The sequence below is a fragment of the Nycticebus coucang genome, chromosome 4, assembly GCF_027406575.1.
Source record: "Nycticebus coucang isolate mNycCou1 chromosome 4, mNycCou1.pri, whole genome shotgun sequence".
Classification (NCBI taxonomy): Eukaryota; Metazoa; Chordata; class Mammalia; order Primates; family Lorisidae; genus Nycticebus; species Nycticebus coucang.
The window spans coordinates 110946323-110965904 of NC_069783.1; the positions used below are offsets into that span (position 1 = coordinate 110946323).

General features: G+C 47.3%; 1 protein-coding gene and 4 non-coding genes across 7 annotated transcripts in view; 4 read left to right on the forward strand and 1 right to left on the reverse strand.

Annotated features, from left to right (window-relative positions):
- DHX37 (DEAH-box helicase 37) overlaps positions 1 to 6457 on the forward strand; it is a 41301-nt gene extending 34844 nt beyond the window's left edge. For all 3 annotated transcript variants that reach the window (XM_053588812.1, XM_053588813.1, XM_053588814.1), the window contains 6 exons: positions 2304 to 2418; positions 2495 to 2632; positions 2748 to 2842; positions 2929 to 3002; positions 4114 to 4211; positions 4329 to 6457. In XM_053588812.1, the coding sequence (XP_053444787.1) occupies positions 2304 to 2418; positions 2495 to 2632; positions 2748 to 2842; positions 2929 to 3002; positions 4114 to 4211; positions 4329 to 4405 (597 nt within the window). In that variant the 3' untranslated portion in view covers positions 4406 to 6457. The remainder of the gene's footprint in view (positions 1 to 2303; positions 2419 to 2494; positions 2633 to 2747; positions 2843 to 2928; positions 3003 to 4113; positions 4212 to 4328) is intronic.
- A 4359-nt stretch (positions 6458 to 10816) lies between these two features.
- Positions 10817 to 10888, reverse strand: TRNAA-UGC (transfer RNA alanine (anticodon UGC)). Its single transcript has one exon. It is a non-coding gene; the product is annotated as a tRNA-Ala (tRNA).
- Positions 10889 to 11123: 235 nt separating this feature from the next.
- TRNAD-GUC (transfer RNA aspartic acid (anticodon GUC)) lies at positions 11124 to 11195 on the forward strand. Its single transcript has one exon. It is a non-coding gene; the product is annotated as a tRNA-Asp (tRNA).
- Positions 11196 to 16154: 4959 nt separating this feature from the next.
- On the forward strand, positions 16155 to 16227 carry TRNAF-GAA (transfer RNA phenylalanine (anticodon GAA)). Its single transcript has one exon. It is a non-coding gene; the product is annotated as a tRNA-Phe (tRNA).
- A 477-nt stretch (positions 16228 to 16704) lies between these two features.
- Positions 16705 to 16776, forward strand: TRNAD-GUC (transfer RNA aspartic acid (anticodon GUC)). Its single transcript has one exon. It is a non-coding gene; the product is annotated as a tRNA-Asp (tRNA).
- Positions 16777 to 19582: the final 2806 nt, after the last annotated feature.

Below are 19582 nucleotides of genomic sequence, written 5' to 3' on the forward strand. Positions count from 1 at the left end.
TGGGCAAGACCCTTGAGTCACGGGTGGAGGGTGCCTGTCTCCTCAGTTATGGGTCCCTGCAGTCTCTGGGAAGTTCCTGGCAAGGAGCAAGTGCAGTGTATAGTTGATTCCCGTCTTCCTTTGGAGGTTAGATTCTCCCCTCCAACTTTTTTGATTTTTTTTGTAGAGACAGAGTCTCACTTTATCGCCCTCAGTAGAGTGCCGTGGCATCACACTGCTCACAGTAACCTCCTACTCCTGGGTTTAGGCAATTCTCTTGCCTCAGCCTCCCAAGTAGCTGGGACTACAGACACCTGCCACAACGCCCGGCCATATTTTTGTTGCAGTTTGGCTGGGGCCAGGTTTGAGCCTGCCACCCTCAGTATATGGGGCTGGCGCCCTACCCACTGAGCCACACGCGCCGTCCCCAACTTTTTTTTTTTAAACAATTAAGATGTAATTCATATACAATAAAATAAATTCACTGAGGCTCAGCACCTATAGCACAGTAGTTCAGTGCCAGCCACATACACCAAGGCTGGTGGGTTCAAACCCAGCCCCATCCAGCTAAACAACAATGACAACTGCAACAAAAAGTAGCCGGGCATTGTGGCCAGCGCCTGTAGTTCCAGCTACTTGGGAGGCTGAGGCAAGAGAATCACTTAAGTCCAAGAGTTGGAAGTTGCTGTGAGCTATGATGCCACAGCACACTACCCAGGGTGACATAGTGAGACTCTGTCTCAAAAAAAAAAAAGAAAAATAGATAAATAAACATAAACAAATAAATAAATAAAAATAAACTTACTAGAAGTGTACACTTTCAGGGCTGGGCATGGTGGCTTATGCCTGTAATCCCACCACTTGGGAGGCCGAGGTGGGTGGATTGCCTGAGCTCACAAGTTCCAGACCAGCCTGAGCCAGAGCAAGACCCTTGTCTCTAAAAAGTAGCTGGGCATTATGGCGGGCACCTGTAGTCCCAGCTACTTGGGAGGCTGAGGCAAGAGAATCGCTTAAGCCCAAGAGTTTTTTTTTTTCTTTCTTTCTTTTTTTCTTCTTAGATTATCGTATTTATTGACTTGATTGCTTATTTATTGCTCTTTTCCCTAGAATGTAATTTTTTTATTTTTTAAATAATTTTTATTTTTAAAAATTATTATTTTTTATGAAATCATAACTTTGTACATTGATGCAGTTATAGGGTTCAGGGTACTGCTTCAATATACAATGTGAAATGCTTACATTGAACTAAGTGACACATCCATCACAATTATATTCATTTCTTAATAGTTTTGAAATGTACCATTGCATCATGCACATTAGGTGAGGTCCCCCCAAATACCCTTCCTCCTCCTATATCCCCCCTCCCTTCACCTCTCTCCTCTTCCCTTCTACTTTCTGGATTATAGTTATGTTTGGCCATTCATATGAGTGTGTAGGTGATTATATATTGATTTCATGGTAGTATTGAGTACCCTGGATCTTTTTTTTCAATTCTTGAGATACTTTACTAAGAAGAATATGTTCCAGCTCCACCCAGGTAAACATAAAAGATGTGAAGTCTCCATCTTTTTTATGGCTGCATAGTATTCCATGGTGTACGTATACCACAATTTGTTAATCCATTCATGGGTCAATGGGCACTTGGGCTGTTTCCATGTCTTGGCTATTATGAATTTAAACCCAAGAGTTTGAGGTTGCTATGAGCTGTGATACCACGGCACTCTACTAAGGGTGACAAAGTGAGACTCTATCTCAAAAAAAAAAAGAGAGAGAGAGAGAAAAAAAGAAAGTGTACACTTGGGCGGCCTCTGTGTCTCAAAGGAGTAGGGCACCAGCCCCATATGCCGGAGGTGGCGGGTTCAAACCCAGCCCTGGCCAAAAACTGCAAAAAAAAAAAAAAGAAAGTGTACACTTTTAGTGAATTGTAGTATTTTAGAACATTTTCATCACCCCACAAAGAAACCTCACAACTGTTCAACGTCTCCCGTTTCCCTCTGGTTAACCCCCCACCCCTGAGCCTGCTGTCCTGCTCCTGTTGTGGCTGTTTTCTGTGATGGGAGCAGACATCATGGGGCCCTGTATGACTGGCTTCTTCATTCAGCATCATGCTCTGGAGGCTCATCCATGCAGCAGTGCATGTAAGGGCTGCACTCACTTCATGGCAAGGTCATTCAGCGTGTAGACAACCTCATCCCTGGAATGATGGGCCATGCTCCTCTTCCTCTTTGGCTGGTGGTCAATAAGCCAGTTCTCCTGGGTTAAAAGCTCAGCAGCCCCCAAGCCTGCCTTTCTCCCTGACCCAGTCACACCCTGTGTCTCCCTAGACCCCTCTCCTGGATGACCCTGTCTTCATTCACCCTGGTTCCGTCCTCTTCAAAGAGCTCCCCGAGTTTGTGGTCTACCAGGAAATCGTGGAAACCACGAAGATGTACATGAAAGGTACAGAGGCCGGCAGGTGGACTCTGGGGGTTGGGCACTTGGGACCTGGGGCCAAAGCACTGTGACCTGCCTGCAGGTGTCTGTGCCGTGGAGGTGCATTGGATCCCTGCCCTGCTGCCCTCTTACTGCCACTTTGACAAGCCCCTGGAGGAGCCGGCTCCCACCTACTGCCCCAAGACAGGCCAGGTGCTATGCCACCGGGCCAGCACGTTCTGTGAGTCAGGGCAGCAGCCTCAGTGGCCCTTCCCACCCCTCTAATGGAAAGGCAGGGAGGGGACTCAGGAGGGCGGCCACAGGGGTATCCCCGGCTCATCAGCTCCTGCCCCCAGATCGGGTTGGCTGGCCACTCCCCGCCGTCCAGGTGGATTTTCCTAAAGGAATTGACCGCTACAAGCACTTCGCCCGATTTCTGCTGGAAGGGCAGGTAGGTGGTCCATGGCTCTTACCTGATCCTGGCATTGGCATGTGGGCGGGGCAGGTTCAGCTGTCTCATCCATGGCCTCTCGGCAGGTCTTCCGCAAGCTGGCCTCACACCAGGGCTGCCTGCTGTCCAGCCCCAGCACCATGCTGAAGACCTGGGCCAGGTACACCTCCCCTGGGTGGCACAGCAGGCAGGCGGGGGCTGGGGCTATATGACTTCCCCCAGGCCTGCATGACAAAGGACCACACTCTGGGGCTGAGAACATTTGAAATGTGTTCTTCCTCCTGCTGGAGGACACAGCTGACATCCAGCTGTCAGCAGGGCCTTGTTATATCCAGAGCTTCCTTGGCATGTGGCAGCTTCCGTCTTCATATGACCTGACCCTACATGGCCTTCTTATAAGGACACCAGCCATGGGATTTAGGGTCCACCCTGCCTTAATAAATCTTCGCTATCTATATCTGCAGTGACCCTCTTTCCTAGTAAAGTCACACCCAGAGGTTCTGGGTGGACATGAGCTGGGGACGGGCACTGGCCTCCCCTCTGTAGAGCTGGGGGTATCAGCAGGAGGCATCCTGCCCACCTGGACCTTAGGGCCTCCTGCCAGTGAGCATAGACCCCATCCCACCAGCTGCCACTGCTGCCTTAGCTTCCTGGGCCTTGCCCTTCTGTCTGCGCCTTTCCTGCCCTCTTCCCACCTGTGGCACAGACTCCTAGAAGCCTCCTCCTCCTTCCTGAGACGGCTAACATCCTAGACAGTGAAGGGGGCTTAAAGGTAGCAAGCACCAGCACACACCCATGTGCCCTCCCTCTGGGGGACTGGAGGTGGGATGTGGGGTAGGGCTTCCCCAGCCAGGCTGCCACCAGCCACGTTGTCTCCCAGCAAACATTTCCTAGCATCCACTCAGTGCCAGGATAGACATAATCCCCATCCCTATCTCCTTCCCCATGGCAGTGACATTGCAGTGCAGGGAGAGTGATACCAAACAGAGCACAAGTATAGATGAGGATGACTGAGCTCCAAAGGGACAGCACAGGGAGAGGCCAACAGTGCAGTCGTGCAAACCTGGAAGATTGCAGCCACAGTGGGCAAGGAATGTGGGAAAGGCCAGGGAGCCTGGAGCAGGAGATAGCAGTGGGAGGAGGAAATGGGTTTAGGTCTTCCCATCCTGGGATGATTGGGACAAGGGGACCTTTCCCTCTCCCAGGCAGGGTTGTGGTGGGGGCAGGGGCTCCCAAGGCTCCAGACCAGCCTGTGTGTGCCTCCCTCACAGGCTGCAGCCCCGGACGGAGAGCCTCCTGAGAGCCCTCGTGGCAGAGCAGGCAGACTGCCGTGATGCCCTGCTGGCTGCCTGGAAGAAAAACCCCAAATGTGAGTTGACCAGGATCGGAGCGTGGAAGTATGCAGGACAGGCCCACTGAGGCAGGGGCCTGTGCCTTCTAGCCCCTGGGCACACAGCCTGATGCTGTCCTCCCTCCTCCCCTACAGACCTGCTAGCCGAGTACTGCGAGTGGCTTCCACAGGCCGTGCACCCCAGTGTTGAGAAAGCCTGGCCCCCCACCTGAACCCCTGAGCAATGCCTGGCCACAGGGCTGAGGACTGGTTTGGGCTCCTGCCTTGGTGCTGTGCCTGCTCCTGGGATGCAGGCTAAGCCCCTAGAGCTCTCGTGCATCTCAATCTGATTCTGGACAAAGCTTGCTGCCACCTTGTGTCATCCAACTGAAGGTGGCTTTTTTGTAACTATTTATTACATGATGGGTAATGGTTTTATCTCATGTGCCTTGGCCCCTGCTTTACATGCCCTTTGGACTACATTACTCCCTCGAGGAGCAGCAGAGCTGGGGCGTCTGCAGGCCCTCCTCTGTTTCCCTTCCAGAAGGCAAGAATATCCCCCCTGTGTTTCTTCCTTCCCTCAGCAGGGAGGCCTCCAGTGGTGCCTGGCCTCCCAGTTGTCCCAGACACCAGTGACTTCAGAGTTCTGCTCCAACCTTGGGAAGCTGACCAGGGCCCTCCCAGCTCCACACCTTCCTGGAAAGTTGGCTGTCAGCACCTTTCCCGTGTCATAGCCCCAGGTGGTATCTCGGACAGCGAGGAGGGGAGCTGACCTTGTCCATACGTGTCACCTCCCTATGATGCAGAGGGTGGGCCTGCCACCCGGCCAGAGACACATGAGTGTTCTGTCTGCCCTGAATGGGGACCCAAGACCCCTCACTTTCCCTCCTTCTCTCCATGGCAGAGGTGGAGTGGACAAGGGCTGGGGTAAGTACCTCAGCAAGGAAGCAGAACAGGGAGAGAACCAAGGAGTCAGGAGGCCCGTGCCCCTCCACCTTCCATAGTGAGGGGCCTGGATGTCTCCACAAGCTGGGCTGTGGTCAGAATGGATTCCACTCTGGCATTCTTCTTCTGCAGCTTCTGTGAAGACAATTATAAAATAAAAATGTTCCCTGCACCCATCTGGTTTTGTGGGATGAACTCAGGGAAAGATACCCCAGGTGAAGAGTGTCCCATGTCCCAGGTCTTGGCCTGGCAGCCTCACTTGCCTTCTCAACACTGAAGGAACCTCACCTGTGTAGGTTCCCTCTTCCACCTGTCCCATGGAGGAAGTACCCATGGCCCTGCCCCTCCTTTCACACCCTCCCTGGGCGCTGAGCCTATCCTGCAGCTACAGAGGTGGGGCCCAAGACAGCCTGAAGACATGTTTTGCTTAACCTGCTAGTAACTGAGGAAAACTTTACCGGCAATCATGTGGAACTGGGATGTTTCCCATTCATCCTGCCTTCCAGCTTTCCTAGATCTCCCACTGTATAAGTGTGGGCAGTTCTGAGATGAACGAGGAGGCCATTCTCGCCTCCCCTGCCGCCCAGGTGTCTAGTGATGTTCCTGCCTCCTCATCCCAGTCCAAGACCACAGCAGAGGATCTACAACTATAACTAGGTGATTTTTAAAGAACAATGATTTTGCCAGGTACAGAGGCTCATGCCTGTAATCCTAGCACTCTGGGAGGCCAAGTCTGGTGGATTGTTTAAGCTCAGGAGTTGGAGACCAGCCTGAGAAAGAGTGTAGACCCCATCTCTAATAAAAAATAGAAAAACTGAGGCAAGAGGATCATTTGAGCCCAAGAGTTTGAGGTTGCTTGAGCTATGATGATACCATAACACTCTACTGAAGGTGACAAACTAAAACTTATCTCAAAAAAAGAGACAATGTTTTTATTTTTATTTAATTTTTTATATTTCAAAGTGTTATGAGGGTACAAATGTTTTTGGTTACATGGATTACTTTTGTAATGCTCAAGACAGGTTTTGTGTCTATGACACACACCACCACCACCCCGCCAAAATTCACCATTTTAAGGTGTACAGTTCAATGACTTTTACCGTATTCACAGTTGGGTAGCCATTACCATTATGTAATTCCAAGCGTTTTCATAACCCTAAACATTCTCTGTCCCCAAAGTGGTCAGCTCCCTTTCCTCCCCACTCCAGGCCCCACTGATCCACTCTTTGTCCCTGTGGATTTGCTGATGCTGGACATTCCTTATAAAGAATCATAAAATATGTGGCCTTTTGTGACTGGCTTCTGTCATTCAGTAGCATGTACACATTTTACTATTTAGAAATATGTGGCCTTTTGTGACTGGCTTCTGTCATTCAGTAGCATGTACACATTTTACTATTTAGTTCATTTTTATGGCTGAATAATACACCAATGTATGTATAAAACCACATTTTTAGTTTCCAAATTTTGGTTATTGTGAATAGAGCTGCTATAAACATTTGTGTACAACTTTGTGTGGCCATGTTTTCCGTTGAGTATATAGGTAGGAGTAAAAAAAAAATTAAGACCTCATTTCTCTGTATAGCCTTCTATGAATGAAAAACAAATAACATAAGTCGGGCATGGTGGCTCATGCCTGTAATCTTAGCACTTTGGGAGGCTGAGGTGGGTGGATTGCTTGAGCTCAGGAGTTCAAGACCAGCCTGAGCAAGAGTGAGACTCCATCTCTACTAAAAATAGAACAATAGCCAGACATTGTGTTGGGTGCCTGTAATCCCAGCTACTCGGGAGGCTCAGGTGGGAGGATGGCTAGAGCCAGGAGTTTGAGGCTGCTGTGAGTTGCAATCGTGCCACTGCACTCCAGCCTGATCCTGTCTCAAAAAAAAAAAAGTTCTAAATGATTAGTAGATATATATCTGGAAGCTCTCTGAAAAGATGTTTGCCCTCTCAAATATACAGGAAATGAAAACTAAACTAATGTAGGGCGGTACCTGTGGCTCAGTAAGTAGGGCACCGGCCCCATATACCAAGGGTGGTGGGTTCAAACCCGGCCCCGCCGAACTGCAACAAAAAAATAGCCTGGCGTGTTGTGGCAGTCCCCGGTAGTCCCAGCTACTTGGGAGGCTGAGGTAAGAGAATCACCTAAGCCTGAGAGCTGGAGGTTGCTGTGAGCACTCTATCGAGGGCAATAAAGTAAGACTCTTGTCTACCAAAAATAAAATAAAATATAATGTAATAACACTTCGGACCCAATATATTTGGGGGGGGGAAATTAAGAATTGTGGCCACATCCACAGCTGATGAGACAAGGGAAAAGAGCACTTTCATATATTAGTGAGTGTGCGAATTGCCACAGCTGTTAGGGTAAGAAATCCAGCAATATATGAGATAAAATTGTTAAGGCTCAGTGTCTGTAGCTCAAGCAGCTAGGGCGCCAGCCACATACACCAGAGCTGGCAGGTTCAAATCCAGCCCAGGCCTGCCAAGCAACAATGACAACTACAACCAAAAAATAGCCGGGCGTTGTGGCAGGTGCCTGTAGTCCCAGCTACATGGGAGGCTGAGGCAAGAGACTCGCTTAAGCCCAGGAGTTTGAGATTGCTGGGAGCTGTGATGCCCGGGCACTCTACAAAGGGCGACTGCTTGAGGCTCTGTGTCAAAAAAAAAGAAAGAAAAATGTTCAAAGTAGAATATCCATGCCTTTTGGCTCTGCACTGCTCCATATGGGAACCTACTCCATGGAGGTACATGCCCTAAAAGGCAAGGATATACGTGCTAGATGTTGACAACTCTTCAGTGAGACAAACAGAATCACCTGGATGACTAGGAGGTGTGGTGGGACACAAGGCAAACACCTCCAGAATTACGTCCAGAACACACCCAAACTTGCACTTCCATGGCTACCCTCTAAGAGCAAAGCTTCAGCAGGCAGCCCCGTGGACCATGGCTGTGCCTCTTCTCTGACCTGAGTCAGCAATCCGCCCAGACAGTATCTTCCACATGGCAGCCAGAGGGAGTACTTTGTTTGTTTTTAATTTTTTGCAGTTTTTGGCCAGGGCTGGGTTTGAACCCGCCACCTCCGGCATATGGGGCCGGTGCCCTACTCCTTTGAGCCAGAGAGAGCACTTCAAATCTGATCTTGTCCTTTCCCTGCATCTAGCCTTCCAGCGTCCAGTGAAGTTCATCCTCACTAGGCCCCAGGCACAGAGGCACATGCCTCTGCTCCTTCCCTGGCCTCAGGGCCTTTGCACTTGCCCCTACTGCTTGATGCTGCTGTTTCTACAGACGGGCATCCCCTGACAGTTTATCTGAAGCAGCTCCTCACATCTACCCCCTAAACTTTCCATCTGCTCATTACTATTGTATTCATAAAACATATCACTGCTTATTGTTAGTCTCCCGGTCTGAAATATAAAGTCCAAGACGGGGAAGAAACCTTGCCTTGCCTGTCTTCTCCAGGGATACAAGAGTACTTACACTGATATGAGGACAATTTATGACTTAGTACACGTTGGGGGGTGAAGGAAGGGGAGAGCAGAGAGAGAGGAAGGAGGGAGTGGCTGGGAGAAGGGAAGAGCAGAGAGAGGGAAGGAGTGGAGTCTCGGTGTGTGACATACCTTTTGGGGGCAAGACACAATTATAGGAGAGACTTTACCTAACACAAGCAATCAGTGTAATCTGGTGTCTCATACTCTCAATCAATCCCCAACAATAAAAAAAAAAAGTGGAGGGCGGCACCTGTGGCTCAGTCGGTAAGGCGCCGGCCCCATATACCGAGGGTGGTGGATTCAAACCCGGCCCCGGCCAAACTGCAACCAAAAAAATAGCCGGGCGTTGTGGCAGGCGCCTGTATTCCCAGCTACTCGGGAGCCTGAGGCAAGAGAATCGCCTAAGCCCAGGAGTTGGAGGTTGCTGTGAGCTGTGTGAGGCCATGGCACTCTACTGAGGGCCATAAAGTGAGACTCTGTCTCTACAAAAAAAAAAAAAAAAAGTGGAAATAAAGAAATTTTGCTATTCACAGTTTCCAGGAGGAAAAGTTCAAGGATGACTGAGTAGTCAGGTAGAATAGGGGACTCCATAAAGGAGCACATTTATAGTGGCCCCTGTGGGGAGGAATGAGTGAGTCAGGACAAGCAGGTTTGGGATTGGTTAGTCAGGATATTGTCAGTGGATCTGAAGTGTAGGGGTTGTCTAGAGATGTCTGGTACTTGGCCTTAGAGTGATTGGAGCAAGGGAATATTGGCCTAGATTGAAAGAGCCGAACAGAGAAAGTGGAGGGGACATTCTCATTTCCTTAGTGTACATATGAAAAGCCTGATTTTAGGAAAGAATTTCCCAAAACCACAGATGTTGGTGTGGATGCAGACAAAAGGGAAAACTTCTACACTGCTGGTAGGAATGCAAGCTAATATCACCTTTTTGGAAAGAAGTTTAGAGAAAACTCAAGGAACTAAAAGTAGACCTACCATTCGATCGTGCAGTTCCTCTACTAGGTAGATACCCAGATGATCAAAAATCATTTTACAACCATGACATTTGGACCAGGATGTTTATTGCAGCCCAATTCATCATTTCAAAGACATGGAAACAGCCCAAGTGCCCATCAACCCATGAATGGATTAACAAATGGTGGTATATGTACACGGTGGAATACTATGCAGCCATAAAAAGATGGAGACTTCACATCTTTTCTGTTTACCTGGATGAGGTAGAACATATTCTTCTCCGTAAAGTATCTCCAGAATGGAACAAAAAGTATCCAAGGTACTCAATACTACTATGAATCCAATATAGAATCACCTACACATTCATGGTAAAACATAACTACAGTCCAGAAAGTAGAAGGGAAGAGGAGAGAGAAGGGAAGGGACTGGGGAGGCAGGAGGAGGGAGGGTTTTGGGAGGAACCTCACCTAATGTGCATGATGCAACATAACATTTCAAAACAATAAAGAATATAATATGAAGGGGAAAAAAAGAGTACTTATACTGTACCTGGCCAAACAGTAGGTACTCAATGCCTGCACATTACCTAACACTAGGTGTTCAGGAGTCACTGAAGAACGGCCTGGTGCAGAACTCTTCTTAGGAACACAGTGTAGAAATCAGCTTGAGAAAACAACTAGAAATGTTAGTTTTTTGGATTTTATGAAGACAGGGTCTAGCTCTGTTGCCGGGATTGGAGTGCAATGACATCATCATAGCTCACCGCGGCCCCCAACTCCTGTGTTGCGATCCTGCTGCCTCAGCCTCCCCAGTAGCTGGGACAACAGGCACGTGCCACCACGCCCGATAATATTTTAACATTGTTATTTTTTGTTGAGACGGGGTGAAGACTGAAGAAGGGCTCTAGCTATTATCGCGGCTATTCTAGAATCCCTGGCTTCCATTGATCCTCCCGACTCGACCTCCTGAAGCGCCGGGATGCCAGACAGGACCCACCGGGCAGGAATGCTAGTGTGAAAGGACAGGCTACCGGGCCCACCGCCCGCCCACTGGCTGCGAACTCCCTGGAGGGGTTAGGGTTAGGGGGCTGGGGCCTGCGCGGTTGCTGCAACTTCCAGGGCCGCTCAGGAACGCCCGAGCGTCAACTTCCAGTTTGACGGGAATGCCCAGCCTAGGTCCGGTCCCTTTCTCTGTTTTGCTTTATAACCTTGTGACCATGATTTCCAAGGAAAAGCAGAAAAGGGAAGAAAAGAGTGGAGATGCCGGGGATTGAACCCGGGGCCTCATACATGCAAAGCATGCGCTCTACCACTGAGCTACATCCCCTTCGCGAGAACCGTTTTTCTTTGAACTGCAGATACAGGAAGTGGTTCTTGGCTCTGTTGCGCCAGCTTTTCTGCTTTGGGGTGCTCGGCGCTTACTATCGATTCTGGGACCCTCTCAGTGTCCCGGAAAGTCTCCTAGCCAGCGGCCTCCCAAGCTGCTTCTCTAACAGCCTCACCGGAAGCTGGAGGACGCCATGCCTACAGGAGTGGACCTGGAAAAACGACGTCTAGGTTAATCCTCGTTAGTATAGTGGTGAGTATCCCCGCCTGTCACGCGGGAGACCGGGGTTCGATTCCCCGACGGGGAGGTTTGAGTCTTTTGGATCACCTGATATGCCGTCCATATGAACCGCAACATGCAGGTCACATAGTCATACCTGTGACAGTGTAAACAAGAGCCCCTGCGAGGGACATCCCGCTCCCAAAGGTTATGCTGAGCGGAAGAAGTGAACTGCTCAGCAGTGTGCGCAGTCAGGTTCCTTTTACGTCAAAAACTACGTATATGACACACAAATGTGCGACTGTTCCTGTTTATATATCTGATTGGCATCACAGGAACAACCACCGCAGCTGACAAGAATACACTTCTCGCTGTGAGCTGTGACGCCACGGCACCTACCGAGGGCGATAAAGTGAGACTCTGTGTCTAAAAATAATACTAATAATTAAAAAGAATACACTGCAGTTAGGTACGGAAGGGATTCTTAAGCGCTCCCGCGCATTCACCTGGGAAGGGAAGAGCCCATCCTCACAACGACCCTACGCGGTAGGTGGGTTCTGTGCACACCAGGCAGGTGAGGAGATGCAGGCATAGAGAGAAGCTGCATATATAGTATAGTGTATATAATATGAATATAAAATATGCATACTATCATATATATAGTATATGTTATATTATATATACTATAGCCCTGAAGTCCTGTCCTCCCCATTCCATTCCTTTCTTCCCCAAACAAGACTTTTGGTCATCTTAAAAAAAAAAAATAAATATATATATAATATTATATATAGTATATATGTATTTTATATTACTAAATATAATATATACATATAGTAATATAAAATACATATATACTATATATAATATATATATAAATTTTATTTTTTTTAAGATAATCAAGAGTCTTGTTGGGGAAGAAAGGGATGGAATGGGGAGGGGAGGGCTTCAGAATCCTCTGTATCTATTCCACACTCTAACTTTATAATCCCATATATGCAATTTTGCCTTTATCGAAACAAATCTTAAATGCAAAGGGAAAAACCTAACAAAGACCTAAATAGCCACAGATCATAATACAGCTGAAGGAAGTACTATGTATCGGATGATGAATAGCACTTGACAATTTAAATTGACGCAGACTCCTTAAAAATGCTTCTGAATGCTCATTTTTTTCATAATCTTTTTTCTCAATGAAGAGACATTGACTAGAAACTAATTTGTCTTGTGGGGTGAAAAAACATTTATCTAAAGTTCAGTAATCCTTCAATATCATTTATGATTTCTTTTTTATTTATTTTATTATTTATTTATTTATTTTTGAGACAGAGTCTCACTTTGTTGCCTTCAGTTGAATGCCATGGTGTGACAGCTCACAGCAACCTCAAACTCTTGGGTTCAAGTGATCCTCTTGCCTCAGCCTCCCAAGTAGCTGGGACTACAAGCACCCACCACAATGCCTAGCTAGTTTTAGAGATGGGGTCTGGCTGGCCTGGAACTCCTGAGCTCAGGCAATCCACCCACCTCAGCCTACCAGAGTGCTAGGATTACAGGCATAATCCTCTTTTTCTTTTTGTTTAATTAAAATTAATGTTGCTGCCTGATTTAGAAGACCATCCCATGTTAATAACAATGATCTATTGATCTCTCCATCTTATCATTCTCTCTGTAAAGGTAGATTCATAGAGGGGGGCTTGGGATGATGCTCACATAATATCAATCTGGGCTGTTTTCCAGCAGAGGGATGTGAGTGTGTGTTAGCTCATATATTCATAATTGTCTGTGATTCGTCATACTAGCATATTTTGATGTAAAAAATCAAGTCATAAGAATAAAATAATGTGATGGTAATTATAGTGGGATGAGGAGTATGTAATGTGACTTTACTTGGGATAAAGATCTTTCCAGACGTCATCAAGTTAAGAATCTCCTGACGCCTATGGTCCCAGCTACTTCGGAGGCTGAGGCAAGAGAATCACTTGAGCTCAAGAGTTTGAGGTTGCTATAAACTACGACACCAGGGCACTCTACTGAGGGTGACAGAGTGAAACTCTGCCTCAACAACAACAACAACAAAAAAGAATCTCGAGATCATCCTGGATTAGGGTGATTCCTAAATCCAATGCCATGTCCTTATAAGAGATAGAAAAGGAGAAAACACACAGTCATGAAGGGAAGGCCAAGTGAAGGTGACAGAGGGTGGAATGGTGTGTCTACCGACCAAAGAATACTGAGATGCTGGCCAGAATGCTGGCTACCACTAGAATCCAGGTGGTAGAGACAGACTGACTCCCAGAGCCTCCAGAAGTACCCAACCCTGCCAACACCTTGACTTTGGGCTTCCAGTGTCCAGAACTCTGTTGTTTCAAGCCACTTAGTTTGTGGTGATCTGCTACCACAACAGTAGTGTAATGCAGCAATTAAGATCTCATAACTCATTTATTAACAAAATATTTACTGGCTCAGCACCTATGGCTGAAGTGGCTAAGGCGCCGGCCACATACAACTGAGATGGCGGGTTTGAATCCAGCCTTGGCCCACCAAACAACAATGACAGCAGCAACCAAAAAAAATAGCCGGGGGAAGGATGGGTGGAGGGAGAGTAATTGGTGGGACCACACCTATGGTGCCTCTTACAAGAGTACATGTGAAATTTACTAAATGTAGAAATGTCTTAACATAATAACTAAGAAAATGCCATGAAGGCTATGTTAACCAGTGTGATGAAAATATGTCAAATGGTATATAAAACCAGCACATTGTACTCCACGATTGCATTAATGTACACAGCTATGATTTAATAATAAAAGAAAATAGCCGGGTGTTGTGGTGGGTGCCTGTAGTCCCAGATACTTGGGAGGCTGAGGCAAGAGAATTGCTGAAGCCCAGGATTTGAGGTTGCTGTGAGCTATAACACCATAGCACTCTACCGAGGGCGACAAAAACAAACAAACAACAACAAAAAAAAAACAGTGCTCCTGAGACTGAGTTAGTGTTTTACTTTTCAATTTTATTTTATTTTGACGTTGAAGTCTCACTCTGTTGCCTGGGCCAGTGGCATCATCATAGCTCACAGCAACCTCGCACTCCTGGGCTCCAGCGATCCTACTGCCTCAGCCTCCTGAGCAGTTAGAATGACAAGTGCACACTCCACGCCTGGCTAATTTGTAATCACCTCTTTAATGGTCCTATTTCATGTGTTTGGAGGCCATGCACCTGTCTTCAGAGAAGCTTCTGTTCAAGTCTCTTGCCCACAATGAAATGGGATCATTTGTTCTTTTCTTATTGATTAGTTTGAGTTCTATGTGGATTAATCATCAGAGAAATGCAAATCAAAACCATTTTGAGATATCATCTAACTCCAGTAAGATTAGCCCACATCACAAAATCCCAAAACTGCAAATGTTGGTGTGGATGTGGAGAGAAGGGAACATTTCTGCACTGCTGGTGGGAATGCAAGCTAATATGTCCCTTTTGGAAAGAAGTTTGGAGAACACTTAGGGAACTAAAAGTAGATCTGCCATTCAATCCTGCAATTCCTCTACTAGGTATATAGCCAGATGACAAAAAAGTCATTATACAACAATGATTTTGCACCAGAATGTTATTGAAGCCCAATTCACAATTGCTAAGTCATGGAAGCAGCTCGAGTACCCATCAACCCACGAATGGATTAACAAATTGTGATATATGTATTCCATGGAATATTATGCAACCATAAAAAGATGGAGACTTTATATTTACATGGATGCAGCTGGAACATATTCTTGTGTACTGCTCCCTGCTGCCACTCTGACAGCTCCATCCATTCTCTGTACAGCAACTAGGGGAGACTCTGAAGATGTCAATCATGTCACTCCCCAGTGGCTTTCCATCACCCACAGGGAAAATCCCAGCCCCTCTCTGAGGCCTTAGAGGATGGCAAGATCTGAATCCTGCCTGCCCCTGAAGCCTTGCCTTCTATCCTCTTTCCTGCTCCTCTGCACCTCCAACAAGCCAGCCTCTTTTCAATGTCATTTCAACCTCAGGGCCTTTGCACTTGCTGTTCCCACTGCCTGGGATGCTTTTTCTCCATGTCTTAACATGACTGGCCTTCATTTTCAGGTCTTCTTAGATCTTCTTTTCTCTCACTGCCCCTACATGGGCATTCCACCCCATCACTACCACTTATTTTTTTGCTTAGCATTTGCTATTATACTGAATCATCTTGTATACTGATTTGTTGATGGGCTGGATGGTCATTATTGGCACTCAGTGGACACTTATTGAATGACTGCACATAATGAAGGCCCTCCCCACTTCCTTGTTCCCTCCCAGGGACACCCTCACTCATCCATCCACCCACTTCTCAAAGGGAAGGGAAGCATGCACAGCCCAGGCTAAATGTTGACCTGTTTGTTTCTGCATGCCTTGAACCTGAGCAGGTATGGAGGCCATACTTGAAGGCCAGATCTGAATCACTTCCTGTCCTGAAGAAAGCCACATTCTGGCCCTCGAGTCCTCGGATGCAGTCCTCTGCGTGATCTGCACTTTTGACACACCTCCTGCTGCTTGGGGAGCTTCACTCAAGGGGAGACCTGATTTCCTTTGAACAGGGAAGGGAGCTTGACAAAGCTGAGCCCTGAGCCACATATCATGCATTCATTCACTCATTCATTCATTCGGTCAACAAATATTTATTAAGTACCTGCTATATGTCAGGCAATATTCTAAGCACTGAGGGACACAGCAGTGGCCAAAGCAGACGATTTATATGCTCCTCGTTGGCCTATCATTCCAGCCGGGGAGACAGATAATGGACATGAAAACAATAAGCTAACAATAAACTATAAGGGACTGGGTCCTGTTGGGAAGCGTCATCAGGGAAGGCTTCTCAGAGGTGGCGGCCATGAAGGACCAGAAGGGGTCATTGCACACAGGTGCCAGGCTAGGAAAGCGGTCGGTGGGTTCTCGCTGAACCAGCGTTTCTGGCATCGAATCCAGAAAGGCGGAAGAGCCAGGACGGTCAAAACAGCCAGGAGGACAAAAGTGCCTCCTCATTACAGTAGCTGCCGAAATAGCTCAGTTGGGAGAGCGTTAGACTGAAGATCTAAAGGTCCCTGGTTCGATCCCGGGTTTCGGCAGTTCCGTTTTCCTTCCATTTTAGGCGAAAGAAAAGGGAATGGATAAAATTGATCCCACTTCTTAAAAGAGGATCGGCTTCACTTTCTGTATTAGGAGACTCCGGAACAGTATCCACAAGAAGCCAGAAGGGAATGAAAACTTCTTTGCAGTTCCCTAGTACAGTAAGACAAGCAAAGTTGAGTTTCTCCTTGGCTACATTTTTTTTTTTTAGTGTCTTAAATGGTTACTAATACCTGTTGTGTTTGCTGATATCTGTTCGTTGACTTTTGCTTTCTGTTTGTTAATTTCTGTTCTCTGATCCCTCGCTACTAAATCAAAGAGCAGGAAACAGCCACCTTAAAATGGCAGTAAGTCAAGCTGAACTAATTTTGTGGGAAAATGTAAAATACTTAATTCTTTGGAATTGTTGCTGTGTTGCTTATGAGAAGTTACACGTACTTTAAAAATGTCGCTTGAGAATGCCCATTTAGGGACCGTCCTCGTTAGTATAGTGGTGAGTATCCCCGCCTGTCACGCGGGAGACCGGGGTTCGATTCCCCGACGGGGAGGCTGCTGAGTTTTTTTCCCATGCCTTTTGCGTTTTTCATTCCTCTTCCAAACAAATTCTTCATCTGTCATAGGAGGTCCTTACTCTTCCCTAGAAAAATCAAATCAGCAGAAAAGCGAGATTCGGTTCTGAGGTTTTTCTGTTGACTCACTGCTGGGTCCCTGTCGCGCTCTGGTTCCCCAAAGGTTAGTCACACGGTTTACAAGAAAGGAAGAAAGACAGTGGTCTCACGCTGAAGTGTTACTCTACTTTCTGCACCCCTGCTGCACAGTTCTGTAAACAAATTGAAGAATGGTTTCTCAGTGTAAGACTGTAAACTTCTGAGGCCAGGAACTGCTCATTCTGCTGCCTGTATTTCATCTTATGTTTTGTCCCGACCCGAGGTTTTCGTACTGAAAATGTTAATGGATGCAAGAGGGACTTTACCTAACAATTGCAATCAGTGTAACCTGGCTTATTGTACCCTCAATGAATCCCCAACAATAAAAAAAAAAAAAAAGTTAATGGATTTGAGACGTTTTCTTATCTTAATTCGGTTGCAGACTCAACTTCCTGAATATAGCCGCCATTCTTCCCATGGTCCTATATAATTTTTCACATTTGTTTTACAAATACATGTATTTACTGAGTATCTGTTCTGTGCCAGGTACTGTTCAGGCCACAGGGTTACAGCAGGAAACAAGATAGACAAGGTCCTGCATTGATTACATGACCACCTAGTGAGGGACACAGGCAATGAACAAATAGCATAAAACAGGTAAATGCCATGAAGAAAAACAAAGCAAACCAGAGGTGTGCAGTGGGGAATGGATTTGCAGGCCCCTTCAGAAAGGTAATCAGGAAGGCAACTTTGAGGAAGGGACATTTGAGCCAGTACTTGGGCAATGAGAGAAGAGCTGGGTGCAGCATTCCAGGCAGCGGGAGTAGCAAGTGCAAAGGCCCTGTGGTGAGCTGAAGGTGGTATGTCTGTGTGCTCCAAGGGAGGAGAGGAGGAGGAGGAAATGAAGGCAGAGCATTCAACAGATCAGGGCAAGGAGGGGGTTGGGTGTGGGTATGATTCTAAGAATTTCCTGCAAAGAAGAAATAGAATCAGGTTGAGTAGGGCACTCTGGCTGCCACGCAAGTGAGCACTGGAGGAAGTAGGGACACTTGCTGACCTGAGGATGTCTCTTGGTTTGCTTCTCATGCACATCCAAAATAATGCCACCAGGCTGGGTGCAGCAGCTCATGTCTGTAATCCTAGCACTCTGGGAGCCCAAGGCAAGTGGATTGCTTGAGCTCAGGAGTTGAAACCAGCCTGAGCAAGAGCGAGACCCCCATCTCTTAAAAAAAAAAAAAAAAAAAGAAAGAAAGAAAGAAAAAGAAACCCGGGCATTGGGCGGCGCCTGTGGCTCAGTCGGTAGGGCGCCGGCCCCATATGCCGAGGATGACGGGTTCAAACCCGGCCCCGGCCAAACTGCAACCAAAAAATAGCCAGGCGTTGTGGTGGGCGCCTGTAGTCCCAGCTACTTGGGAGGCTGAGGCAAGAGAATCGCGTAAGCCAAGGAGTTGGAGGTTGCTGTCAGCTGTGTGAGGCCACGGCACTCTACCGAGGGCCATAAAGTGAGACTCTGTCTCTACAAAAAAAAAAACCTGGGCATTGAGGTGGACACCTGTAGTCCCAGATAGGAAGCTGAAACAAGAGGATCGCTTGAGCCCAAGAGTTTGTGGTTGCTGTGAGCTATGACAGCACTGCACTACCCATGGCTACAAAGTGAGACTCTGTGTAATAATAATAATGCCAGCGATGGCACAGTGTCTAGTGCTTCCTGAGCATGGGGTACTAACTCCAACAACGTGGCTTTTAGGTGCAAAGAGTTTTAGCACCAGCAGGCTGTAAGGAAGCAGGTGGGGAAGAGGTGGGAGGATTTTATTTATTTATTTTTTTTTTGAGGTATCCCTATCACAGGCAGGAAATCTCAAGGCTGGTGGAAAAAAGTGACACTTTCAGTGTTCCACCCTCTCACACACTCCCTGCCCATTGAATGGCCCCTTGATGACCCGAGGGACACTACACTGTGTAGCTTCTCGCCCCAGATATGTTTAATGAACACCTGGAAGAGAGAGATGCTAGTTCACAGTTAAAGAAGGGCTCTTTTCAGTGAGACACCTTGGTGTTTAAGCCCTGATTCCAGGGGCCGTGTCTATTTCTTTTTAATTTGCTTATTTTTATATTCAGAAGAGTTCTTTGGAAGCAAAAAAAAAAAAAAGTCTTCAAGCTGGTGTGCTGCAGTACCTGACTAACCTCAAAGTCACTGAAGGTTGAGGTGGGTTTAAAGGAAGAGAACTCAGAGAGTGGGTGGAGATACAAATGAGCCGATGCCATTATTTATTGGAAAGAAACTCCCATTTTCCCTTCCTTTTATTGTCTCTAAGGGGTGACATTCAGGAATGGGTCAGTTTTCTTTCTTTTTTTTTTTTTTTTTTTGGTAGAGACAGAGTTTCACTTTATTGCCCTCGGTAGAGTGCGTGGCGTCACACAGCTCACAGCAACCTCCAACTCCTGGGCTTAGGCAATTCTCCTGCCTCAGCCTCCCGAGTAGCTGGGACTACAGGCGCCCGCCACAACGCCCGGCTATCTTTTTGTTGCAGTTTGGCCGGGGCTGGGCTTGAACCCACCACCCTCGGTATATGGGGCCGGTGCCCTGCTCACTGAGCCACAGGCACCGCCCAAGAATGGGTCAGTTTTCATTTGTTCCTTGGGTCTGGTATCAGCTACAATTTTAGTTGCAAGGCTATGAAGAATGGGCCTGCTTGGGGAACATAAA